The 25,590-nt window shown below is 54.4% G+C and overlaps 2 protein-coding genes across 2 annotated transcripts; one reads left to right on the forward strand and one right to left on the reverse strand.

The window, feature by feature from the left end:
• Positions 1–665: 665 nt before the first annotated feature.
• RELL2 (RELT like 2) lies at positions 666–7,818 on the reverse strand (the record flags this gene model as incomplete). The annotated part of the gene is made up of 6 exons (XM_084295321.1): positions 666–707; positions 2,127–2,658; positions 5,982–6,170; positions 6,500–6,566; positions 6,644–6,709; positions 7,611–7,818. 6 exons carry the CDS (start codon positions 7,816–7,818, stop codon positions 666–668), a joined length of 1,104 nt encoding a protein of 367 aa, XP_084151447.1.
• A 3,405-nt stretch (positions 7,819–11,223) lies between these two features.
• Positions 11,224–25,406, forward strand: HDAC3 (histone deacetylase 3). Its single transcript, XM_084295320.1, has 15 exons — positions 11,224–11,360; positions 11,459–11,541; positions 16,399–16,541; positions 18,186–18,267; positions 18,766–18,822; positions 18,917–18,972; positions 21,249–21,382; positions 21,663–21,743; positions 21,835–21,908; positions 22,137–22,201; positions 22,581–22,670; positions 22,787–22,845; positions 23,272–23,351; positions 23,762–23,919; positions 24,200–25,406. The coding sequence occupies exons 1-15, from the start codon at positions 11,306–11,308 to the stop codon at positions 24,267–24,269; spliced, it is 1,287 nt and encodes a 428-aa protein (XP_084151446.1). The 5' UTR covers positions 11,224–11,305; the 3' UTR covers positions 24,270–25,406.
• Positions 25,407–25,590: the final 184 nt, after the last annotated feature.

A 25,590-nucleotide genomic window follows, 5' to 3' on the forward strand; every position in this document is an offset into this window, starting at 1 on the left:
GCTGGAGGCTCCCATCTCCATCAGCGTCCCCCGGGTGCTGCGCAGTCCCTCCCCAGTGGCGCTGGGGGCTTCGTGCCGGCGGGTGCTGCGCCGCGTCCTGCTCGGTGGCACCGCCGGGGCTGTGCTCTGCGGTGAGTTGGGGGATGCGGGGGGCTCGAGCTGGTGCCACTGCCCCTGCAGCATCCCTACAGCATCCTTCTGGGGGGTGCGGGGACCGGGTGGCAGCGGGGTGCTGGGGGAGGGGGAATCCCCACTTGTGCCAGGCTGGGGGGACCCCCGGGGTGGGGGGTGTTGGTGGTGGGTGGGAGTAGGGTAACTATTGCTGATGGGATGAGGTCTGTAATGTCCGCGCGTCGCTCTGGCCATGCCAAGCTGCTCGCCCAGGCTGGGGCTGGGGCCAGGGCCGGCTGCCCCCCGCGGCAGAGCCCCCAGCCCGGTGTGGGGCCGGGGGGCCCCGTCCCTTCCGTCGGCTGCTGTGGCCGGGAGTGGAGAGGAGCTGCGGGGAGAGAGAAGTGGGATGGGGCTGGCCCACGGCCACCGGCGGTGGCCAGCCGGGTACCCCCCGCAGGTCGATGGGCGCTCTGCACCGCTCGGCCCCTCTCTGCAGCCGTGCCCCCCTGCCCCACCCCAGGACCTGGACTTGGGGCTGGGGACGAGCACTCACGTCACACGGTGGCTCCTCGGTCCTGTACCATGGTGCTGGGCTCCTGCAGGAGGGGGAGAGATGCAGGCGTGAGGCAGTGCTCCTGGGGGGACCTGGGGGACCCAGGACCTGGTGGCTGTGACCCCGCTGACTTACAGCCCCATCCCCATTTCTCTGCCCTTCTGCTGCCTGCAGGACGTGCCAGGCAGCAGATGACAGCCCTCAGGTGGCCCTGGCAGGGATCTAAGGGACAGGGTAGCTGCTGAGCAGCTCCAGAGCTTGGTGGCCAACATCTCATTGACGTCCCATCGCTGTCCTCCCTGTGGCCCCGTGTCCCTGATCGTGCCAAAGCAACACCACAAAGCCCAGTGGAGTGGCCCCAGGGCTGGGTGCTTGGCTGTGCCCAGGGCTGTTCGTGCTTCTCCTGCCCCACATCTCAACCTTCTGCTTTGTCCACCCTGCCCCTTCCCTGCTCTCCTCAACGGTGAACCAAAGGGAAGATGAGCAGAAGGAAAGGGCTGCATGCTGGGCCACTGGAGGAAGAAGGACCTCCTGCTGCCTCTGCAGTCCTCTGGAGAGGCCTCTGAAGGAAGGCTGCAGCCCACCAGCCCATCCTAAGGGCCTTTCCACATTCACGTCCATCCTCCTTCCTTCAAGCAGACTCCCAGCCCTGGGACAAGTCCCCAGCACTGAGACGCACAGGTTCTTTCCCCAAACCCTTTGTTTCCCTCCTCCTCTAGCAGGTAAGAGCCTGGAGGCAGCAACGGGGAGCGGGCTAGCCCACTGGGGTCCAAGCACCCCATCTCTTCACCGGTGTTGCCCAGAGCTCACTAGCAGCTCCAGCATGGTGTCAGGTGGGGAGGCTGGGAGCTGCCCAGGTGCTGCTCCCTGCTCCAAGCACCAAGGTGGGAAGAACAACCAAGCCTCAGCCAGGTGGCTTCACCCCTTCCCAGGCTTCAAGGCCAGAAGGGCTCTTGGGGGCATCTTGCCCTGCCTGCACGCTGCTGGCTGTGGTGAGCTCCAGAGGAGAATAAGCCCTGTGCAGAGGAGAAGGTGACTTCCCAGGGAGAAGTCACGTCTCCTCAGACCCATCCCATTAGAAGCACTCAGAGGGTGTCCGTGGAACGAGAGCACCCCTCTTTGCCATTAGGCATTAGAAAAAGGATGGGAAAATCCAGCTAGGGAAAGGGAGCAGGGTGTGTGGGACATGGAGCAGGTCCCACACCGCAGCCAGCCCCAGCTCCTTGGTCCCTGCAGTGGGGCTCACACTGCTGTGTGGAAAAGAGGAGCCCCCAGGAGACCTCGTTGTGGCCTTCCCATGTATGAAGGGGCTCACAAGAAAGATGGAGGAAGACCTTGTCCTAGGGCTTGTAGTGACGGGATGAGGGGCAATGGTTTTAAACTGAAAGAGGGTGGATTTCAATTTGGATCAGCCCCTCCAACCCAGACGACCACCGGGGGACGAGGAAGAGGAGGAACCCACCTGTTGCCCCATGGCCTCCACTGCGGGCTGTCTTCTGCTGCTCTCCTCCCTTCCCAGCTCCTCCGCCCCTTCGTGTAGGCTCAGGCTCCCGTGAATATCCGACACCTCATCTGCTGACCCCAGTCCGGCCTCCTCCTGGCAGATGCTGCCCCTCTGCCCTCCTTCCTGCCCCAGCAGCCCCGGGATGCTGGGGCTCGACCCTCCCAGATCCCGACGGCTCAGGTGCCTCCGCTGGTGACTTGTGCTGCCGGGAGAGCTGCCCACCCTGCCCGCCGCTCTGCCGTCCCGGCTGCCGGGCGTGTTTGGAGCTGGGGTGCTGGAGCGGCTCAGCTCCGTGCTTTTTGCTCCCCCCTGGACGGCCCCGTTCTCCAGGCCACCCGTGGGGACAGTCCCGTTGCGAGCCCGCTCCCTCCGCAGCCGCTCGCTGCTGTGCTCCAGCTCCTCCGTGCTCGGCTCCCTGCTGCCGTCGTGCTGGGTGCCATCCTGCGGCTCAGGGAAGGTGGGCTTCTTCCCGATGTGCGTGACACGAAACCTGCAACGGGACGAGCAGGTCAAAAGCTCTTCCCTCCATTCTCTCACTGTTTTCTTCCCAACACTATTTCCAGCTTGCCTCCAGCTTGGGATCCTCTCTCTTTGTCGCCGACCCGTGCTGATCTCCAAACCCTCAGACCTGTTCAGCATTGACACCCACCCCAGCCATGCCCTGGCCACCTCACCCCAGATTTCCTTAATTTTCTGCGGAAAGCAGACCCAGTACAAAGTGCTGGTAAAGAGAAGGATGAAAAGGCCAATACAGACATTGGTGCCAGTCCTGATGGTTTGTCATCCTGCAGCACTACGGGTGACAGCCCTGAGATGCAGTCTGGCCAAAGAGGGGCTTGTGCAGAGCCTTGGATGTGGATTTGGCGCATTTTGGGCTGATCCCAGGGGGGAAGGGATGTGTGTGAGGGGCTGCAGGGCCGCTCTGCCAGCTGGGGCTGAAAGAAGAGCAAGACCTGAATGTAAAGCTAATGGTCATCCCAAAGGAGGACGCTGAGAAGGAAGGTCCAAGAAAGAACAGATCCAGGATGAGCTGCCGGAGCGAGTGAGTGAAGGAGACCACCAGTGGTCCTGTGTCAGGAACAAGGAAGGACAGGCCAGCAAGCAGAGGACAGCAACGAGGAATGTGACTTCAAGAAGATATTTGGGTTACCCAGTGGTCGTTCTTAAGCCCTCTTCAAGCATGGGGGAGCTCCAGACAGAGGCAGTGCAGGCCTCAGCAGATGGCCAGAGCACCAGGTGGCCAGAACCGTAAATAACATCACCAGGGTAGGCAATACAGACTCCTCAGCATCACAGCTTGAAACGCTGCTCATAAATTGGGAGGGTTGAGAAGGGAAATGCTCCAGCTCAGCATGATGTTCCCAGAGGACTGCTGGGGTTGGGCTGAGCCACAGCAAATGTGACCTTTGAGGTCTATCCAGGTATCTGGAGGCAGGGCACCAGCACGGTGATACGAGAAGGCCACAGAATGCTCCAGTCCCCAAAAGGGACCAGGAGGAGGCAGAAATGATGGGATCATTTCTCAGTAACACCTTTGAGCAGTGTCAGCCTGAAGGAGACGGGGAGGCACTCAGAGGAGGAGGCAGGATTCAGGCTGGAGAGGACACAAGAAAAACCTCCCTCCGGATCACGAGGAGAAGGGCAGGAGCATTTTGGTGTCTGCCTCGTCAGCACGGCTAGGGCACGTGATCCAACAGGACACGATGTGCTGCAGTGGAGCGAGCCAGGGATGAGACCTCTGTGAGATGTGGATGGGCTGCGGACGAGCTCTGCCGCTGGCAGGTTGGTGCGTGGTGAGGGAAGGCTCCTCTGATGTGGCCGCTCATTAGCATGGTAGTGATGGCAAAGATGAAAGGTTTAGGAAAGCCCTAAAATAGATGGTAAATTATTCAATAATATGAGAGTACAGATCATTTAAACCTGAATACTGCAGAATTAGAGGACAGTTTAGGTGGGAAAGGCCTCTGGTACAACACTCTGCTCAAGATGGAGCCATCTTCCACCCTTGGTCAGGCTGCTCGGGGCTCTCCAAAACCTCTCCAGCTGGGTTTGGAGATCCCCAAGGATGGCAATCCCCCTGCTGCTTGGGGCCACAGGGCAGCACAATTCACTGGGCGCAATGCTTCCTCTTTGTGCCTCATCCAGATTTCTCTAGGTACAACTTGCAGCTGCTGCCTCTTGCCCTTCTTGGTGCATCTCGGAGAGGAGTCTAGCTCCATCTTCACTTAAACTCCCCTCGCCCCTCTGAGTGGTTTCAGAGCAATTAGATCCCCGCTAGACCTCTCCAGGCCAAACAAACCCCATTCCCTCAGCAGCTCCTCACACACCGCGTGCTCCAGCCCCTGACAGCCTCTGTGGACCCACTCCGACCACTCCGGACCTGGTTAATAGGAAAGGGGATCAGACTCCCAGCCTCTGTCTCCAAGGCAAAAGTGACAGCCAAAAATGGATGAACAAGACCTGAGGGCTGCAAAGAGAAGCAGGTTAAAGTGGAGTTTTTGTGTGTGGTCATGAATCAAGGTGGCTTGTGCAATCAGGATACTCATAGCAAGACACAGCAAGGGCACTCCCTGAAAAGTCATCAGGGAACTGGAAGAGCAGAGAGGCCAGCTGGGAAACACGAGCCAGAATTTGGAGGTAGTTTTGTACCTCACAGACACACAGGCCCCTTAGCAGTTGGACCTCATATCAAGGAGATTCAGGAAGTGGAAACTTCTAACATATAACCTTGGAAAAGGCTTATGTGATACGGGAACTTAACAAGGATAAGGAGAGAAAATAAGGATGTGAGGGAAGGCACGTTTAGGAGGGGATCATCTTCTCCAGGCACACAGAGCTGAGTGAGAGGAGACTGAGAAGAACATGGGTGAAGGACACAGAGGAGCAGAAGGAGCTGGGCTCCAGCCAGGGAAGATTAACCATGAACACACAGCTGTGCAGAGATCTGGCTTACCAACCACCAGCCCTGACACCAAGGACAGCTGGCAGCAACCAGCCCGGAGGAAGCCAGAAGCTTTCCTCCTGCAGAAAGGGGTGATCTCAGCCAGAGCTTGGCACGGGGAGGTCCTCCCCTTTACCAGCTCCCCATAAAGCTCCCAATTCACCTCGCTTCTGAGATTTCTGGCTCCGATGGTGAAAACAACCCCTCCCAATGCCCCATCTGGCTCATCGTCACCATGGCAGGACCAGACCTTTCTGCTGGGGAATGGGGCAACCTGGGCAGGGTCGCAGATTGTATCAAAGGTTGATGACTGCTCAGAGACCACAGGCAGCTCTGGGAGTCCCTTGAGGTGAGAACAGATGGGGGCTGGGAGACTCTTTGTGGGAAGTGTCAAGTACACTCCCCTGCTCTCATATTCCTCCCACAGCATCTGATTACAGTCATCATTGCAGGCGAAGACCTGGAGGAGAATAGCCACTCTTTCATTCTGATGGTGGCAACTTGCAACAGGGACCTGTGTCACCTCCTCCCTCTCCTCATCAGATCCCTAAAACCTGGGGCCACTGCCCCTACAGCAAGAAGGACCCCAAGTCACATGTAGGTAGGACAACAGGCTTTGAAGGGACATGGATTTGGGACTCTGCCTGGTTCTGAGTCAGCAGAGCAACCTAGGCCTGAGTCACCTTGTGGAGAAGGAAGGGGAAAGGCACCCATGCGTCACGGCCTGCTGCACACCACGGGAATTTGGAGGTGCAGGAGGCATGTGGCACGTGGCTTGAGCAAGGGATATCTGGCACAGGGTAAGTAGGGAAGGGGAACTGAGAAGTCTCTCTGTAATGCTTGCTCCATCAGAGCAAGGCTCATTCCAGTACCTGCCCACTGAGAAGACGGTGGTCTCTCCAGGATGCATCCTGCCTTTGCCATCCTTGGACCTTCCTTGCCGGTGCAGCGGGTGCCTCTTCCTCTTGCTGCAGTGGATGCAGGGGGCCTGCGTGGAGCCCAGATGCACCGTGTGGTGGTGTGGTGGGCCCCCGTCCTGGCTGTTGCGGTGGGGACAAAGGCTGCAAGAGAAAAAGGATGTGACAGGTCGTGATATCTGAAGGAGCCTTCCCTACCCTGGTGCAGCCTCAGCGCAGCAAGCCCTGAAAAGCAGCAGTTGCTGAGGGGACCTCCTATGAGGGCAACAGGATATTTCTGTTGGCAAAAAAGTGAAGCAGTCCTCACAACCCCCATGTCCCAGGGGAGAGGGACTTCTTGTTGGGAAGATGCTTTGTAACAAGCTGCCGACATGGGAAGGGGCTGGGTGCAGAGTCTGAGGACCCAGGTGATGCCCAGCGGTTGCTTCTCCCTTACTGTGGAAGAGCCACAAGCTGGAATTGGCTTCCCTCACCTGGGCACTGGCAATGGGATGTCCCCTTCATTGTCCCCCAGCATCTCCTTGAGGGCCTCTGCATTGGCTGGAGAGAGAGGAAAAAGGCAGCGTGTCAGCCAAAGCGGTCAGCAAGGCTCCGAGCCAGCCCAAGGAAACGCTCACCTTCATTTTGGATGATGCATCTCACGATCTTCTCCACGGTGTCCTCGTTCAGCTCCTCCTCTTCATCTGAAAGGAGAAAGCATGGCACTGAGGGCGTGGGGCTGGGAGGCCCAGCTCAGCAGGAGCTGTGAGTGCCGACAGAGTCCCGAGGAGCTGCAAGTCCCCACGGCTGCAGGAGGAACCTGAGGAACTTCAGAGCTCCACCCTGGAAAGGAGGGAGGCTGAAATGGCAGCCAGTGGTGTGGCGAGGTGGGGGCACGTTGCTCCTTCTGGGTAGCATCCAAGGACACGAGTGGGTAGCAGGTTTGGAACAAGCTCCAAGAGGAGGCTCCTCGTGAGGACAGTTCAGCCCTGGGGCTGCCACCTTCAGGATGCTGCGGTGCTAAAGGCCTCCAAGGGTAAATGGGACAGGTTCACAGCCAAGAAAACCATGGGGGGCTTGCTAAATACATAGAAACAACCTCTGATGGAGAAAGTCCCTGAGCTAGAGTGTTAGAAGCTTAAAGGAGCGTGCTGGGGAAACTTGGCTGGATGTCTGCCCTGTTGTGGCACCCGTCGTCAGAATTCATCACAACCTGCTTTGAGGGGGCAGGGGACTTGGCTGAGGTCTGGTGGGCAGCTGCCCTGCACAGCACGGTCAGTGGCCGCTGCTGCACTCCTGGAAGCCCGCAGAGATGTTTCCCTGGGCTGTGGCATCTCCAGCAGGCAAAGCCAACCTGGAAACTTCACACAGTGTCTTCATGCCCAGCCAACTCAAGCCGCAAGCTCTGGCGTGTGCCCACGGGGCACAGCTCGGGGCTGCACGGACTCTGCGAGCACGTGGTGGGGACAGGCCCTGGGGAAAAGGGTGGGCACCACATCCCACCACAGGGTCCCCAGCCACCCCCAACCCATACCTGAGGGTTGAATTTAAGGAGCACCAAAGGGCAGCGCCGCAGCCCCCCGGCACCCCGCTGCCCGTACTCACTGGCCTGGAGCTCCGCCAGCACGTCCTTGTTATCTGGGTCGAGCTCGTCCCGGAAAGTCCGGCAGCGGTAGCCCTTCTTCTTCAGGACATGGCAGATCAGGAATCCTACCAGCCCCATGATGAAGAAGACGAGGACAAGGAGGAAGACCATGGACAGGCTGTGCTGGGGGTCGGACTCCCCATCATCGCTGCTGCTCTGGTCGGACATGCGGATCTAGGAGAAGGGGGAAGGCGGCTCGGAGACCCCCAGCAGGCTCCCTGCGCCTCCTCCTCTTCCTCCTCCTCCTCCTCCTCGTGTCCTCTGCGCTGCTGCCAGGCCCTGCTGGGTCAGACCCAGCTCCCAGCTCGGGATGAGGGCTCATCCCCGGCCCCGCCATGGCCGGCCCAGCGCGGTTTCCCAAGGACACATCGCAGCCGCCAAAGCATCCCAAGGGCAGCAGCGGCACCAGCCCGGAGGCTGCTGCATCGCCCCCCCCACCCCGCCGCAGGCAGCACCCCAAGGACACAGGGCCCCCAGCATCGCCCTTGCTGGAGCCCCTCGCCCCTCTGGCTACTCACGGCAGGGAGCGGTGGCGGCGAAGGGCCGAGCCAGCCGCCAGCTCCCGCATCCTCCACCGGTCCCCCCGCAGCTCCTTCCCTCCGCCGCCGCCGCCTGCTCTGCGCGGGGGCTCCGGGGGCCCTCCTGTCCCCATCCCCGTCCCCGCAGCAGGGCTGCGGCGGTACCTGGGCCTGCGGTGCTCTGCAGCGCTGTCCCCGTCACCTTCACCTGCCTCCTAGCAACCCCGCATCCCCACGGCTGGGGACCGCCGCGAGCATCCTCCGCTGCCCTGGCTTCCTCGGGAAGGAGCCAAGCGGCTTCTGCCTGCCGAGGCAGCGCCTGCCAGGCAAAGCACCCGCTTGTCCTCAGCTCGAGCTCTCCGGAGCGGCTGCGGCGGGGGCAGGCTGCAGGGGAGCTCAGGGAAATGCTGCTGGCAGCTGCAGCAAGGGGCAAACGGGAGCGCCGGGTGCTGGCGCGCTGCTCCCTGCCCCAGGGTAGCCTCACCTCACCCCAGCTCTGTCCGGGCAGCTCAGCTTTCCCAGCACCATCCTTTTTGGGCAGTTTTTGGGGGAGCAGGGTGGAAGGCGTCTCGGCACGGGGGGTGAGGTGTGTTTATCTGCACCAGTGGGAGCGTGGCAAAGGAGCCCCCACACCCCAATACCCCACACTGGGGACACTGGCTCTCCCTCTTTCCCCAAAAAAGGACCGAGCTGTTCAACATCCCCAGCTGTGGCAGTGCCATGACCTCCTCCTCCTCATCTATCCTCAATCCAGGAGGCTTTACCCAAATCTACTTTGCTGCAGTACATGAAGCCTCTGGGTCCTTCGACCGGTGCTGGTCCTCCACCCCAAAAGCACGTCACCTCTGCAAGCCCTGGTGACACTGACCCTCCTGTCCCACTGCCACCGAGCCTCCTCCAGCTCAAGGACAGCTGAACCAGCCCATGAGGATGGGTACAGGTGAGGAAACCCGTAACCTATCCACCGGCTGTACCACCGTGACAGCTCCCGTCTCCATCCAAAAGTGGCCAGGAGAGCCCTGGCAGTGGCCACAAGGAGCCCAGGACCCTCCTCCACCCCCATGACTTCACGGGGTCACCATGTTTTAGGTGCCACCCTCCTGCGTGCTGTCCCGGCAGGGAGACAGGCTGGGATGGAGGCAGAGCAGCCACAGCAGGAGAAGACCACGGGCAGTGGGACAGGAGAGGGCTCCTGCTGCCGGTCCAGCACGCTGCGATGAGCCACAGCATGGCACGATCTGCTGTCAGGATGTTAACAGAGGTTTGCTCCGTGGTCAAAGAGGGGCTCCTCGTATCTCCCGAGCCCTGGGGTGAGGCTGACTCCTTCTGCTCTCACGCCCACGCTGTCCTGCACAATAAATCCTTTCTGCTCCCCAGCACTTCCACCCACCCGGTGCATTTCTGTGTGGCAATCCTACAGGGGACGGAAACAAGCTCCGGTCCTGCCATCCCCCTTCCCACAGCCGGGGCCACCCTGCATGGGGAGGAGGAGGTGGAAGCAGGGCTCTGCTCCTGCCTGGCTCCTTGCAGGGTACTCCCAGCCCGTGGTGTTTCTCCTCCCATCCATCCTTCCTTCCACCAACAGTTATAGGGCAGCGCTGGGGCATGGAGTGGTGGTCCTGGTCACAACATCCCTGTGGAGCTGCTGCATCCCCGTGGAGCTGCATCCCCCACCCCTGCTCAGTCCCTTCAGAAGCCTTCGAGGCTTTGAAGCTGGAGGCTCCGGTCCCCTCTGGGAAATTGCAGCAGCTCTGCCCCACAACCAGCCCTGGTCCCAGCCCATCACCGTGCCCCCTGTCCCCTGCTCTCACCGCAGCGGGGTGGCAGCCCCCAGGACACCACCCGTCTGCGCCGTGCTCGGCGTCCCCGTGGCAGCTAACGGGGACAGGTGTGGAAATCCCACAGGCGGGCTCCTCCTGGGGTCTCTGCTGCAACGCTCAGTGCGGAAATTGCCATAATTTCTATAAAAACGCTACGGCCAAAACCAACTCTCGCCAGACGCTTTGCCCAATCTTAACCCCCCTGTAAGATTTCCAGACGTCGCTGGCACGTCAGTGGCCTTTAAAACGAGGGTGTTTTCATTTCTGGGGCCCGAGCCCCCCCCCCCGTGCTGCCGCTGTGACGCCTGAGCAGCCCCGTGGGCCCGTCCGGGCGTTATCTGCCCCCCGCACCTTGAGGTGCCAGCGGGGGCGGCCCCGAGAGCTTTATCCCGGGGATCCCAGGGGTGGGACGAGTGTCACAGCACGTCCCCAGTGCCCCACAGCTGTGTCCCTGCGCCCCGTCCTGCAGCGCCTGCGGCTGGGCAAGGGGCAGGGGAGAAGGGGGATATGGGGGGGGGGGATACTGGGAGCAGCTGGGAGCTAACTGGGGGTAGGTAGGGGGTAACTGGGAGCTGATGGGGGGGAACAGTGGGCAGTTGGGGGTAACTGGGAGCTGATGGGGGTAACTGGGAGTGACTGGTGGGTGGTTGGAAGCACCTGGGAGTAACTGGGGGTAGCTGGGGGGTAACTGGGGGCAGCTGGGGGGTAATTGGGAGCAGCTGGGGTAACTGGGAGCAGCTGGGGGGTAACTGGGGGCAGCTGGGGGGTAATTGGGAGTAGCTGGGGGGTAACTGGGGGCAGCTGGGGGGGTAATTGGGAGCAGCTGGGGTAATTGGGACCAGCTGGGGGTAACTAGAAACAGCTGGGGGTAACTGGGAGCAACTGGGAAGCAACTGGGGGAGTAACTGGGGAGTAACTGGGGAGTAACTGGAGGCAGCTGAAAGGTACCTGGGGGCAGCTGGGAGTAAGTGGAAGCATCTGGGGGTAACTGGGAGATAACTGGGAGCGACTGGTGGCAACTGGGGGGCAGTTGTGGGGTTAACTGGAAGCAACTGGGAGGTGACTGGAAGCAGGTGGGGGCAACGGGGAGGTAACTGGGGGCAGCTGCGAGCAACTGGAGGGTAACTGGGAGGTAAGTGTGAGGTAAGTGTGAGCTAACTGGGATGTAACTGGGAGCTAACTGGGGGTTAACTGGCGCTGACTGGGGGGTAGGCCCCGCCCCTCGGGCGGGCCGTGCCCCACAGCGCGGCGCGATGACGCAGCGGCGCCATGACGTAGCGGGGCGCGCGCGGCGGCGGCGGCGGCGGCCGGGCGGCCATGGCGAAAACCGTGGCCTACTTCTACGACCCCGACGTCGGCAACTTCCATTACGGTGCGGGGGGGGGGGCGGGCCCGGGAGGGGGCGGCGGGAGCCCCGGGAGCCCCGGTGAGCGCCCCCTGACCCCCCCCCTTCTGTCGCTGTGGTTGCAGGAGCCGGGCACCCCATGAAGCCGCACCGCCTGGCGCTCACCCACAGCCTGGTGCTGCACTACGGCCTCTACAAGAAGATGATCGTGAGCGGGGCTGGGGGGGCGTGAATATAAAGAATAATTGATTTTATAATTAGTATAAGCGATATGTTGATTATAATTGATGTAAACAGTGATTAATGTTTGTAATTGTTGAAAGGGGGAGGGGTTGGGGAGAGGTAGGCCCTCCTGGGGGGCGGCCTGTGGCAGGGTGAGGGGCGGTGGGTGCGGGCTGTGGCACAGGGAAAATAAATTCCTGTTTTAATAGGAAAATAAATATTTTCACGGTGAGGGTGACGGGACGTGGGACAGGTTGCTCAGGGGCTGTGTGGGCTCCTTCGCCAAAGATATCCCAAGCCTGGGTGTGTTCCTGCGTGGCCTGGTCCAGGTGTGCCTGCCCCATCGGGGAAATCGCACCAGGTGGCCTCTCGAGGTGCCCCCCAGTCCCTAATGCGCTGTTCTGCTGTGTTGCTGCGGGATGGCAGCCTCCTGTGCAGCCTCTGCTCACAGTGCTCTGACTGGGGGTGGAGCGGCAATGCTGGACCTGAAGCACCCATGGCTGCAGCTGCTTGGCCAGCACTGTGTGAGCGTAACTGGTGAAGCTGAGAAAAGCTCCTCAGAAGGCTACCCAGTTCATCTTGGTGCCCAAATGGGGTTCATTAATCCTGTCTTATGCCTAATAAGCAATCTTCACAGTCCTTACTGACCACGCAGTTCCCACGGTCTAGGCCAGTGCATTCCTGGTGTCACTGTTAGAAGGATGTTGTCTTCCTGAACTCTGACCTGATAAAATGTGACTAGTGTTTAGTGATGACCAGAAAGAAAATTTAAATCTTCACATGTTTGAAGAACAAGATTAGTTTGGGAATAATAGAATATCAGGACAAGTATGTGGTACCCCTGTTGTGCACTACTTTATTTCACTAGTGCGAGGGGAGATGAACTGAGCCCCTTCCTTTCCAAGGCCCTGTTCCCTTTGCTGCCCACTCTTCCAGCATGGGGCATGCAATGTAGCACCTCGCAGTACCAAGGCAGGGCTGGTGAGATGCATGTGCTTGCCCGTTACTTCTGAGATGGCTGCTGCACGCTTTGACCTGCAGAATTTGACGTCTTCAGCTGCTGCGTGCTTTGGGGCAGCTTATTCTCAGCTTCAGTACTGCAGGATGGCTTCTGGACTGCTTTGGGACAGGATTCCTGTGACAGGCAGCACAGTTCCAGCTCCCAGGTCACGGTGTCTGTGTGTGAGGCCAGGTCTGAGTGCTGCCTGCTGTCCCCAGAGCCTGAAATCTGCCTGATGTGCCCTGGGGAAGGACCGTGCTGCAGCTCCAGGCCCATCTGTCTGTGTGTGTGGTGTCCTCTCAGGGGAATTACCTCATTAAAAGGAGCGAAGAGCACTTCTGTCACTGGCATCATCACTCATGGTTAGCACACAGGGTGTAAAACCAGGGGTGTTGCTCCTTCCCCTCTGTTCCTGCACCCCAGCAGCGTTCCTTGCAAAGTCTCTGGGATGCTCCAGATTCCTGTGTTGCTGGTGTCTGAGCTGGGTGACCAGGGGGTTACACTGATGCAGGCATTCTCAAAATGATTGTAGGCAATTACAAGTCACTGATAAAGCAAAAATAATCAGGACTTACTCTAAAGTTGTGAAGAAGAAAGCCTGGTCAGGCTCCGGGATGTGTTCTCAGGTTTGCAGCCTGCTTTAGGGGCAGCTCATGAGCTGCTGTAAAAACCCTGTGGCTGCGCGTTTCTTTGCCACTGCTCTGTGCAAGCAGCACTCTCCAGGTAGGCCAGGCAGCTCCCAGGTTCCTTCGTCCCCAGCATCCGAAGCTAAGCACCACTAGCCAGCTCCCGCTGTGCTTTCAGGGACATGGCTACATATTTAGCTGTGACTGCAGAGCAGGGCTGTCCTTAAGGGACGCTGGCCAAGCTCTTGAGAATCGGGTGATGTTGGATCGAAGCTGTGTTACTGTGAGCACAAGAGAGCAGTGGAGATCCTGGCGCATCGTACTCCAGCGTGTTTGCAGTGTCTTCTGCAGGATATGAGGCAGGGCACAGTGCAAAATTCTTGCAGGTGTGATAGCAATGCAGTTTTCCTGCTCTTTTTTTTTTTTTCGTGGCAAAGTGTGAGCAGCCAAACCAATACCAGTGCCTGGCATTTGGAGCAGGCTCAAATTCAAGCTCCTCCATTCTCTATGCTGAGAGACCTGGCAGGAAACAGAAAATGAGCTGTCCCCAAATTAACACGCAATACCAGTTTTTAAAAGGACATGTTAAAATGGACCAGTGAAACTGTTCCGTAATGCAATAAGTGAAATTAATTTGGTATGCTTAAACTTTTTTTTTTTTTTTTTTAAAGCTTTCTGTTGGAATTTATACAATTCCAGTAGCTTGATATCTGGTAACATCACATCCTTTGGATTTTTTGGCTGCCCTCATAGGAGCTTTTGCAGGCGTAGTAACCCATGGCTGCTGAGTGTCGTGCCCTCTGTAGGGTCCAGCCTGGTGCGAGATGATTTCCCAGTGCCCGCTGGCTGAAGTAAAAGCATTGGGAAGCCAGTCCCTGCTTCATGCACTGGCAGGATGCAGCACCTTCTGCATTTAGCTTTCCCTGTCTTGCTTTCCGATCCTTTGTGTCCCCTGTCCTATCTGATCTCTTCCCAGCTCCTGGCCCTTGTCACCCAACTTGCCTTTCCGTTTGATTTTCTTGTCCCCCTCTCCTGCCCTGCTCTCCTGCTGGTCTTCTTCCTCTTTCCAACCTTGGATACTTCTGTCTGTTCCCCCTTTCCTTTTTCTTTTCTTCTCAGATGCATCTCTGCCTTTTAATCAAACTGCTCTCTCCTGTCTTGCCTGGGTACCAACACTTGAGACCACTGAAACAACAGAAATTGCCCCGTTCCTGCTGTGCTCCCAAGGGAGATCTGGCTGGAGTGCACTCAAAGCGTGCAAGATCTTGGCAGAATTTAGCTTTCAAATGTTTACTGCAAATGTATGAACATGTATGAGTAGCTTCTTTAAAGTTTTTTTTTTTTCCTGCAGAAATGACAGAAAGCACGTTCTGTCATGGCACTGCTGTGTCAGGTCCCTGTCTGGATGAGGCAGTAGGCAGGGCTGTGCACTTTGCTGTGTTTTTAGCCTTGAAAAGTTTCTTTTTGGTTATATTTTCCACAAAATGTCATCACGAAGCTGCAAACCGCAGAGGAAACTTCATCCTGAGCAGTCAGCAGCTGGCAGAGTGACAAGCAAATAAAAGCAGGGGATTATTGGCCGGCTGTGCCTATAAAAGGCCCTGTTGACTTCGTGTTTTGGTTGCATCATTATCTGCCTCCCAGCCTTCTCCAAGCAAGAGGCTGCTGTTTTGTCGAGGTAGCTGAAGTGGGGTTTGCCTCTTCCCAGTTTATTTATGGCTGTGGTGAACAGATCCTTAGGGCTCAGCGTTGCTGAAGGAGAGTGTCTGCTCAGCTGTGTATCTTCCCTGCTCCTCAGCTGCGTGTTCCTGCTGCCTTGTGCCACGTCTGGGTCTGTGCGAGAGCTGCTGTGACCTGGTCGCTCGGCAGAAGCAGGGGAGCCCGGTGCTGAGCTGGCAGAGTGGGGTGCTGAGCACCAGGGCCTGCCCCAGAAACTGGGTGGGATCCTGTGGGCAACGGGCACGGAGGGGAAGGAGTCAGCTTTCTCCTGCTGCCAGCAGCTGAGTCAGGCTTGAAGCTTTCCGTCTTGTTTTTATTCCCCCCTCCCTTTTCTGCTTTGAATTCCACGTCCCTGCTTTTCCTTGCCCAAGAGAGCCTCTTGATACCCCATGAGGGTGGCTTCTTTTCCGTGGCGATTCTTCAGTGTTGCTTTTGGTCCTGCTGGAGCTGGTGTCTCGGGGAGGGTCTGGCCTCCACCTTAAGCTGCTGCAGTGTCATCCCATCCTCCTTGTCCCAGGCAGCAGCCTCTGAGAAACACCAAACCCTGCACATTTGTCTGGAAAACGCTGCGCTGCACAGGTCCGTACAGTTGTGCACTACAGGAGATGTTACGTGGCTTAGGCTCTATTTTCCCTCTGAAAATCAGCAGGTCTCTGCGGGGTCCTGCATAGCACAGGGAGCAGGCGTGCTGTGGGAGTTGCCCTGACACATTTTCCCTCTGGAGACAAGCTCGTTTCATATTATTTTCATCTTCCCACTGTTCTATTAAGTGCGCAGTTTTAATTAAGACAAGTTGTGAAACACCGAAGATCTCTTATTGATTTCAGCCTAGCTTTAATTTCCTCTTACGGGGTACGTGGTGTTGACTTTTAACTTCCTGGATGTTGAGGTATGTGTGGTAAGTGCCAAACTGGCAAGCGCGTGTTGTCACGAGAACTTCAGTTTGAATCCACCCAGCTCCATGGTTGTTTCTTGCTGACTTTCCAAAGGAAACAAAGCTTATGCGTATGTTCCATCTATCCCTGAGCCTGCTGCAAACAACTTTCTGAACTCACCAGCCTGCTGCAGGCTGATCCGATGGAGGGACAGAAACCCCTCTTACATTAAGGTGGTTTGGGTTTTGTGACAGATGAGGGGCTAGTGCTCCCCAGTGAAGAAAAATCTCAAGTTTAGAGTCAGCTGTTTTCTTTTGCTAGCTGGAAAGCCATGGGCTGAGGGGGTGTGTTGGTGAAAAGAAGGGATCAGAGAGTATAAGTGAAAAGCTGCAGTTGTTACAGGAGGCAGGAGACGCTCTCATGGCCAGAAGATAGACATCAGTAGGCAAACAGGCTTTGTGGAGCAGCTTGCTGCATTTAAATAAACGTGAATGTCAGGAAGCCAGTGTGCTGGCCCACTTCTAGATACACCTCGTGCGGGTCATTTGTCAGCCTGGGACTTCTTGCGGCCAAAGCAAGCACAGCTTTGAATGGGAAATAAGTCTTGTCTTCCTGTCTTGAAGGTTTTCAAGCCGTACCAGGCATCCCAGCACGACATGTGCCGGTTCCACTCCGAGGACTACATAGACTTCCTGCAGAGAGTGAGCCCCAACAACATGCAGGGGTTCACCAAGAGCCTCAACGCCTTCAACGTGGGCGATGACTGGTGAGTGCTCTGTGCCTCCTGAGAACCGGGACCAGAAAGGCTGAAGTGATCCTGCTGGGTTTATGTCTGCAGAGCTCTGATAGCATGTGCTGGTTTTTATTTTCTTTAAACAGATGGAGGTGCAAGCCCCTCCTGAGTATATCAGATTATCAGAACCTCCTTAATTCATTTCCCTTCTTTTTGGATCTTGCTGTCGATCTTTTTAGATCTATATTTGCACTAAGCTTGTTGAGTTAGAGACTGTATGTCTACTTGTTCTTGCAGAACCTCCAGTTCTCCTTGAGCATGCTATTTTTTTTAAATAATTGCCTCTCTTTTCATCTACCTTTATATGTGCATGTTAAATTCAAGGCAGCTCTGAGAGCCTGATTTTCAGGTAGGACAGAAGAGAGTTTCAAGCTTCTGTATAAAACCACATGAGATCTTGTTGAGAATATTCAATTCCAGCCTTTCATGTTCATAAGAGATGAAACTTGAAAGAAAAGTGTGGACGGGCTCTCTGGGTGACTGAGGAAGCAGACAGGTTGAGGAAAACGTCTGTCTGAGAATAGGATTGTTCTTTGTATTCTTTGGAAGGCAAAGCTCTAAGTACAAGCACAAGAGGAGTTATGTTACATAGAGAACAGTGTTGTCCCAAAAAAGTATCAGTATAGCCTGGTTTTTAATATTTAGGCTGGAATTGGAAGACTGTTCTGTAATGTCACTGCTCTGATGATCAGAAACCATCTTATCAGAATAGAGGAGGAAAAAAACAACACCACAGTTCTTAAGCCGTTGCTTGTCCATGACTGGTTTTAAACTAAATGGTTTTAAACCAATGGTTTTAGTTTCATTTTAGTTTTAAATGAAGAGAGGAGATTTAGATTAGAGGTCGGAAGGAAACTTTTCACTCAGAGGGTGGTGAGGCACTGAAACAGAGGGGCTGTGGATGCCCCGTCCCTGGAGGTGTTCAAGGCCAGGTTAGATGAGGCCCTGGGCAACCTGATCTGGGGGGTGGCATCCCTGCCTGTGGCAGGGGGTTGGCACGGGGTGATCTGTGAGGTCCTTTCCAACCCAGGCCGTTCTACAAATGACATTTGTAACATGCTGCCTGTGAGGGGGTGACACAGGGTCTCAGTGTCCTCTGTTCCTATGCTCTCCCAGAGATCCTGGTGCCTGGGCTGGCTCTGCATGTGGGTTGGTTGTGCCTCAGCTCAGCCCTAAGAGCAGTGTTTGGCTCTGCAGCGTTGTGCCTGATGTGCAGGGAGGCTGAGGGGGCCTGTGGGGACATGGTGTGGGAGTGATTCTCCTTCCTCCCGTGTCATGTCCTAGTTCCAGGCACACGTCCATGGACCCTGGCGTGTGTTGTGGGCAGGGGAAGCCTTTTCTGTGCTGGCTTGGAAGCTTTGGTAATCGTTACCAGATTCACTAAGTTTGCCATTGTGTTTGCAGTCAGATTTCTACCTGCTGGTACTCCGTGTTATAAGCAGGGTCAGAATGATCCCAAATTAACCTTGTCACGGAGAGTGAGTTTTGCTATTGATCAAGTAATGTCCCTAGACAATTTTATTCCTGGCTTTGCTCTGGAAAAACTGGGAGGAATGAAGTGTTCTTTGTTTGAATCATAATTTTTGTGTGTGTCTTTTTTTTTTTTTTTTTTTCCAGCCCCGTGTTTCCAGGTCTCTTTGAATTTTGCTCTCGCTATACTGGAGCCTCCCTGCAGGGAGCAACACAGCTGAACAACAAGGTAACTGAGCTGATGGGCTTGCCTTTGAAACACAGGTATAAGCTGACTGGTTATCAGCTTAAGGATAACCCCATGGATGTGTTTTGTATAACACCATAGTAAGCACTGCCGTGTTGCAGTGTAAATTTTTAGCACTGCAGGACTGTGGAGTTTGAGACCACTCCTGTGCTGTCAGAAGCAGCCTTTTAGTAGATGTTTAATCCTGAGGGAGCCACAGGTCATTAATACTACAGGATTATAGTCACAAAGTACTCTCAGCAATGTAGAACAACAAACCTGGGATCTTCAGTGAACCCAACTAATTTGGCATGGACGTGTTGTAACAGTGGGCTAATGAGCAAGATGAAGCTTTGGAAAAGCCTCCATAGGTAGAGGAAGGGGTAAAAAGGTGTGTGCGGGACACAGCGCTGTGCTGGCTGAAGTCCCTTTTGACTGGGGAAGTGGGTGCAAGGTGGTTGTTACCATGCTGTCATCTCTAACTTATTTTTCCTTCCTTAGATCTGTGATATTGCGATAAACTGGGCAGGGGGCCTGCATCATGCCAAAAAGTTTGAGGTAATGAGGTGAATCTGCAGCCTGCTCTGTCTTTTTGAGTCTGTGTTCTGGGCTGATCCTGTTCTAATGTGAATTGGTTTTCTTTGTATTGCAGGCTTCTGGGTTTTGTTACGTCAATGACATAGTTATTGGCATCCTGGAGCTGCTCAAGTAAGGACATGGGGCACGTGCAGTACTGCTGGGGATGGTGCTTTCCTGCTCTTCTCTGCTGAATCTCTCTCCTTGTGTGTCTGGTGGCTGTGTCTTTCTAGAGTCCAGGGAGGCCAACAGATTGATCTCTTGGCCTGATGCCTTCTTTAGGCACAAGAAGGGGTCTTGAGAATTGGAATATCTGACTCCAGTTTTGTTGTATGTTGCTCAAGTGATATGGGAAAAGTTAAACTTTGTTACTCTTTAACAATCTGTGAAATATCCATTCCAGGGTCTCCCAAATCAGGGTTTTTGCCACAGTGAGCCTTTTGTAGGTAAATGCAAAGTGTGGCTTACTGGAGACAGAATAAAATGGCCTGCATCTGTCTTGATTTGCTTGACTGGCTTAAGAGCCAGGACTTGGGCAACACGTGTTTGATCAAAGGACACTTGCTGTGTGTAGAAAACTTCTTTTGTTGTTCTTAGAAATCAAAAATTTGAATGAGAGGAAAAGGTACCAAAATACTTTGAATTCCTTGGCTTAGTCTGTAAAGTTTTTTTATACTTTCAAATACCCTGTTTATTGCTGAATATGAAACAAGATGCTATGGAATTTAAAAAGAAAAAGTTCTTTTTAGGGTTGACTGGAGAATAGGTATGTGACCGGTGGCAAACTTACTTGTTTGCAAAGTCAGATTTATGGAATGTACTGGCATTTCTTCTACCTCCTTCCTCTCTGCCAGTCTTCCCTATTTTGTTTTTGGAACCTCAGGTCTTTACAGTTTATCTACAGACCTATTTTCTAGTCTCACATGAGTCCTATTTATTGGAGGCATCAAATATAGCCCAGTTACCCCTCATGGGAGGTTATGATATATCTATTCTCTTGTTTCCTGTTCTGGTGAACCATTTCCGCAGGAGGTGGTTGCGTGCTTGAGTTTGCTGCCCTGTGGTCCCTCTGCTCTTAGGAGGTCCCTTCTTCCATTTACCAGGGTGTGAAGGCTGGGTGCTTGCAGCCTCTTTTTCTCTTAGCCATCATTTGTCTCTAGGGATAAATCTGGACAATTTATATGGTCTGTGTCTCTGGGAGGCTGTAATGAGGTACTGATTTGCTAATCAGCACGGCTCAGTGCCATCAGTCAGCATGATTAGGTCACTGCAGATACACTGAATGCCACGCTTCCAGTGGACAGATGGCATGAGCCACATGCTCCTCCTCTCTGTTTCAGTGTTGTCTTGTTCTCTTGGATCTCTCCCTGTAGGGTTTTGGCATGGATGTCAAATTCCCTGCTCTTTGGGGACTGACCAGATGCAGCGTTTCCTAAGGAAACATTGCAGAAGTTCTCTGCAGCTGAGCAGGCAGCTCTAGATATGGTGGGCAGGGCATGGCTTTAGGGCCCTGTCTCCAGTGCTGTCACCTGCGTGTCACCTTTGACCATTACACCGACACTATTACTTGTGGTGATCTCCCTTTCTTCATTCCCTGTCTGTGACCCAGACAGCTTCTCCTCCAGTAAACATCGTGCCTGCAATACCTGTTTGGATGGCTGAGCCAAAGGAGCCTGGTTAAGTCCGGTTACCCTTCTTTCCCCTTCTGTCTGAACGTCTGTTCTGACTTGCGCTGTGCTCAGTGCTTCTCTTACCCCTGCAGTTGTTGATCAACCTCTCACCATCCTCACAGTGTTGCCCCAGGGCTGATCCCTACCCTTTGGGAGTGACAGGGCTCTGCCTGGACTTCCACGGCCAGCAGGAGCTGTGCCCCAGGCTCCTGCTCCTTGTTCAGAGCAAGGCAGCCTCTGCAGTCCACCCCAGTGGTGTTGGTGCAGTGAGGCATTAAGCACTCCTTGGCTAGCTTAACATTCAGTTCCAGATACGGTTAAATATTTTTGGAGCTCTTAAAGATTAACTAGCTGGAAAATTGTTTGCAGGGAGGGGACACACACACATACACAAAAAAAAAAAAAAAAAGAAGAGCTTTCTAACCCCATATGTTTTAAATAGATTTTATGTGGTTTCTAAGATATCTGTGGCTCTATCTGAAAACCTTCTGTGCTATCTTTTTTGAAGCATATCAGAAGAAAATGTTTTACTGGGTGTGTGTTTAAGTGGACACTATACAAATGTAACATGTAAAGCTGTTTGATACACCTGGGGTGGGACAAATGAGCTCTAGCAAGTGGGCTTGCAGGTTAACTTCAGCAGTGATTTTCTGAGCTCTAAGTGATACTAAGCCTTGTGGGTAGGAGTGTGGTTGGGTGCAGAGCAGACAATAATGCTGCTTTTCCTCCTGTTTGTAGATACCACCCACGTGTTCTGTATATTGATATTGATATCCATCACGGAGATGGTGTGCAGGAGGCCTTCTACTTGACGGACCGTGTCATGACAGTGTCGTTCCATAAATACGGGAACTACTTCTTCCCTGGCACAGGTATGCAGTTTCCTTTATAACCTGAACCTGGCCTTGTTTCAGGGTCCTTCAGAGGTGCTGCTGGAGTCTGGGGGTATAAAATCACAAAATGGCAACTGCAGGGAGCAAAGGAGGAAGAAAAGGCATGGAGGAGCAAGTAGAGAGGAACAGAACTAAAGCTGCCTCTAAGAAAGGGGGATCCTAGCTAGGGTATCAGAGGTCTCATTCCAGACCAGATCTGATGTTCCAGCACCTCTGGAGTCTTGGAGCTGTTGTGACTCTCCTGTCTTTCCTTGGCCAGGGGACATGTATGAAGTTGGTGCAGAGAGCGGCCGCTATTACTGTCTCAACGTGCCGCTACGAGATGGCATCGATGACCAAAGTACGTAGCTGTCCCCTGCCTTTCCCCCTTGCCCAGGTGTGTGCTGGTCCTTCTCTCCAGAGCCATGACAAACCTGTCTTTCTCTCCAAAGGTTATAAACACCTCTTCCAGCCAGTCATTAACCAGGTGGTAGATTACTATCAGCCCACCTGCATAGTGCTGCAGGTAAGAAACTGAGCCTCTGTGCATATGTACCTCCCTGTACAGAGGCTGTAGGTTGGTGGGGCATTTCTTGATTGGGTTACCTGCTGTTCACAGGGGTCGGGGGCAGTGTGTCCTAGCCGAGCTGCTGTCTGTCCCTCTGGTGAATGCAGGTGGCAGAGGGGTAGGATGGTGATGCAGAAAGCAGTGGTTATGTAGCCAAAATTCAGCTGTTCTTTTTCTCTTCCCCAGTGTGGTGCTGATTCTCTGGGTTGCGACCGTTTGGGTTGTTTTAACCTCAGTATAAGAGGGCATGGGTAAGTACAGCAGGGCTGGGGCACAGCAGTTAGCTGAAAGACTGTCCTTTAGTCTGAAGGGCTGCAGAGTGTCCTCTGCTGTGAGACCTTGACTTTGGCCTTCAGCCACACCAACGGTTTTTGGGGTTTGTTGGTTTGTGTGGGTTCTTCTGTCTTTTTCTTTTTTTAAACCCTTGTGTGATGGGAGGGGTTCTCAGAATGGGACTCTGACCAAGAGCAGCAGTTCACAGAGTAGCACCTGGCTCAGTTTCCCAGGGTAGGAGCCCTGAGTCCCAGGTGTGTCACATGAGCCGTGGTGGTGTTTGAGCACACAGTGACGCTTCTGATGTGAGCACGTGCTGCAATTAGCAGCTCAGACATGTTTGTTTGGGATTTCTAGGGAATGCGTGGAGTATGTGAAGAGCTTCAACATCCCCTTACTGGTACTGGGAGGAGGCGGTTACACAGTCCGCAACGTGGCACGGTGCTGGTGAGTCTTTTCCATCCTAGTTGAAGGTCACAGGTTAAGCAGTCGCTGTGGTCTTTGCCCCTGCATGCACTGTGTAGCTTTCTGTGGGCTGAGCCCATGTTATTTCATGTTTTTAGGACTTATGAAACGTCGTTGCTTGTAGATGAAGCAATTAGTGAAGAGCTCCCATACAGTGGTAAGTTAGAGTTCCTGTATTTTCTCCACTCGTTGAGCTGAAGTATGTCATGTCAGATAAAAAAAAAAAAAAAAAAATAGCACTTCTGCATTGACCACAGATAAGCAGGGCCAAAGTGACAGCGCTTCCTGATCTCAGAGATAACCCTGGTTCCCTTCTACCTCCTGCTCGTAGGCTTTGCTGGGCAGGCACACCCTGACCGTGTGATGTGCTATTTAATGTGGTTCACTTCCTCTTGGGTGATCTGAGTGTTACTCTTGCTGACTCTGCAAGGAATGGTATGGAACAGCTGCAGAGCTGTACGTCGCTGTGGTTTTTAGAGTCTGGTCACCTCTGGCATGGTGGGAAAGTGAGTTCAGCTGCTCTGCAGCTGGTGGCTGGCTCCCTTGCCTCTGTGCTTTAACCATTGTGCTTGTGCTATTGCAGAGTACTTTGAATACTTTGCTCCAGACTTCACCCTTCACCCTGACGTCAGTACGAGGATTGAAAACCAGAACTCCAGGCAGGTGAGTGCTCGCAGCCTCGCTGCGGTGTCCAGCTGTGTAACCCCAAAAACCCTGCAGTTGATGCTTTTGTGAAACCACTTGGGACCCAGGCAAAGGATTATTGTGGGAGCAGAAAGCTGACAAAGAGCAAGCACAGCCTTTCCTCCTGGATGTCAGAAAGTCTCAAAGGGATGATAGTATTTGAGAACATGGTTGGATTGTCTTATTGTTTTCTAAGTGCAGGAGCCTCAGTGATTGAATTAACCCTCTTACCTCCTCTGTTCTGATAAATAGTTCTTTTTTTGTTAAATGCATTTCTCATGGCCACCACATAGGTGGTGCAGGCAGGTTGTAGTGCTAACAGCTGTAGCTCTGTCTGTGTAAAGTACTAGATCTGACAATGATGATCCTTCTCTGTTTTCTCTAAGTAGTACTTGGATCAGATCAGGCAGACGATATTTGAGAATCTGAAGATGTTGAACCATGCTCCCAGCGTGCAGATCCACGATGTCCCTTCTGACTTGCTCAGCTACGATCGCACAGATGAGCCTGATCCAGAGGAAAGAGGCTCTGAGGAAAACTACAGCAGGTATCAACTCTTGTTCTGGAGAAACGGGCTTCCCTTTCAGTCCCTGCTGGGATGGGTAGAGTACATACTGGAGACCATTTCCTGGAACAGATACAAACTCACTTTTGAGTCTGCTTTTTATCCAGGGATCCTCTCTGTAAATGTGTGGTCTCCTCACAAAACAGTTCTTGAGGTATTTGGGTGCAAGGCATCTTCTGACGTGCAGTGAGACCTGTGGGCATTCTTCTTTGTCCCAAGGGTGCCAGGACTCTTCACTAATGATGATTGTCTCTTCCCCCAGGCCTGAAGCTGCCAACGAGTTTTATGATGGTGACCACGATAACGACAAAGAGAGCGATGTCGAGATCTGAGGGCTCTGGTGTGGGACTCTGGACTGTGGGGGGGACCCACCTTGATGCTTGGTGCAGTTAACTGGGCTGCACGGGTGCCAGCGAGCCCTCCCTTTGTATTTGGTTGCAAGCGGTGGCAGCAGAAACAGCACCACTGCAGACTTCTGCTGTCTGCAAGGCAGAGAGCAGTGAAATGTGTTCCTTACTTTCCACCACACGTCACGGTTCCAACTGTCACCGCTCGGGGAAATGGAAACTCAAGTAGCGCTCAGATCTGTGCCGCGTGCCCGCTGGCAGCCACACAGCTGCTGAGCCCGACCTGCACCGGCCCAGTCAGCTCCTGTAACTCCGTGCGGGTTTCTGCCAGAAGGTGGGAGCTGGAGCTTGTGCCTCAACCTCTGCCTCTCGTCAGCAACACACCTGCCGCATCCTGGTCTCCCCAGCCCTCTGCTCAGGTACCCAGTCAGTTGTCCTCTGAAGCCTGCGCTGAGGCTTGCTTCCCCATCCCCTTTCTGACCATCTGATGCTCCACAGCTCAAGGAAAACCGTTCAAGAAGACAAGGCCAGTTCTGGGGTAGGGGTCAGGAGGGTGACTGGAGCAGGGAGCAGCTTGCTGGAGCAAGGTGGAAGAATGTATGCAGAGCGTAGCCTTGTTTGTTTCCCCCCATACTCAGTTTTGCGTTCACAAATGAGTACTGCAACACTTTGCCAAGCTGGACCTAACTCCCCCATTTTCCTCATTCTGTGAGAGGCTAAAATCACTGCGGAACAGCAGTTTGGTTGCCAAGGTCAGTACACGGTGCGTCTTGCACCTCTAACGCAGCTTCCAGCTGTTTTCCAAATTCACGCGTGGCCCTTCTGTGTGTTTGCAAGAGATTTGGAGCCCAAGCCACTCCCTCATGACTGCCCAGGAGATGTCACTCTGCTCATGGGTGAGGGAAGCTGCCTGCTGCAGGTCCTGTCGTCTTGCTTTCACACAGCAGAGGTTTCCCAAATCCCAGACTGCTGCTGCTCCTTCTCCCGTGTTGTCACCTGGTCCTGTCATGGTTTGGAGGGTGCTGTTTGGGGAGAGGGGACGGGTTTAGCCTCTTACTGTGCATACTGTTGTTTGTTTACTGATGTCTTTAAACATTAAATGAAGAGGCAGTATTTTTCTTACCTGACCTGTCATTTGTCTGTTTAATGCTCGCGCCTTTTGGCTCCCGTACTCCGGTGACTGAGGATGTGTGTGTTGTCCCTGGCAGCGTGGTGTCCTGCGCTGTCTGACCTGTCAAAACGAACGGAGGAGCTCCTCGAGGTGTACACCAGTGTGTGCTCAGCACCACTGTGCAGTGAGGAGAGC

The sequence above is a fragment of the Netta rufina genome, assembly GCF_964035555.1.
Source record: "Netta rufina genome assembly, chromosome: 14".
Taxonomy (NCBI): Eukaryota; Metazoa; Chordata; class Aves; order Anseriformes; family Anatidae; genus Netta; species Netta rufina.

What these genes read in the sequence shown, in the direction of transcription:
- HDAC3 (XM_084295320.1), top strand. Translation starts at nt 11,306, where the DNA reads ATGGCGAAAACCGTGGCCTACTTCTACGACCCCGACGTCGGCAACTTC. An exon ending in GCCTCTACAAGAAGATGATC is followed by an intron (nt 11,542 to 16,398) that starts GTGAGCGGGGCT and finishes CCTGTCTTGAAG; the next exon opens with GTTTTCAAGCCGTACCAGGC. An exon ending in CTCAGTATAAGAGGGCATGG is followed by an intron (nt 22,202 to 22,580) that starts GTAAGTACAGCA and finishes TGGGATTTCTAG; the next exon opens with GGAATGCGTGGAGTATGTGA.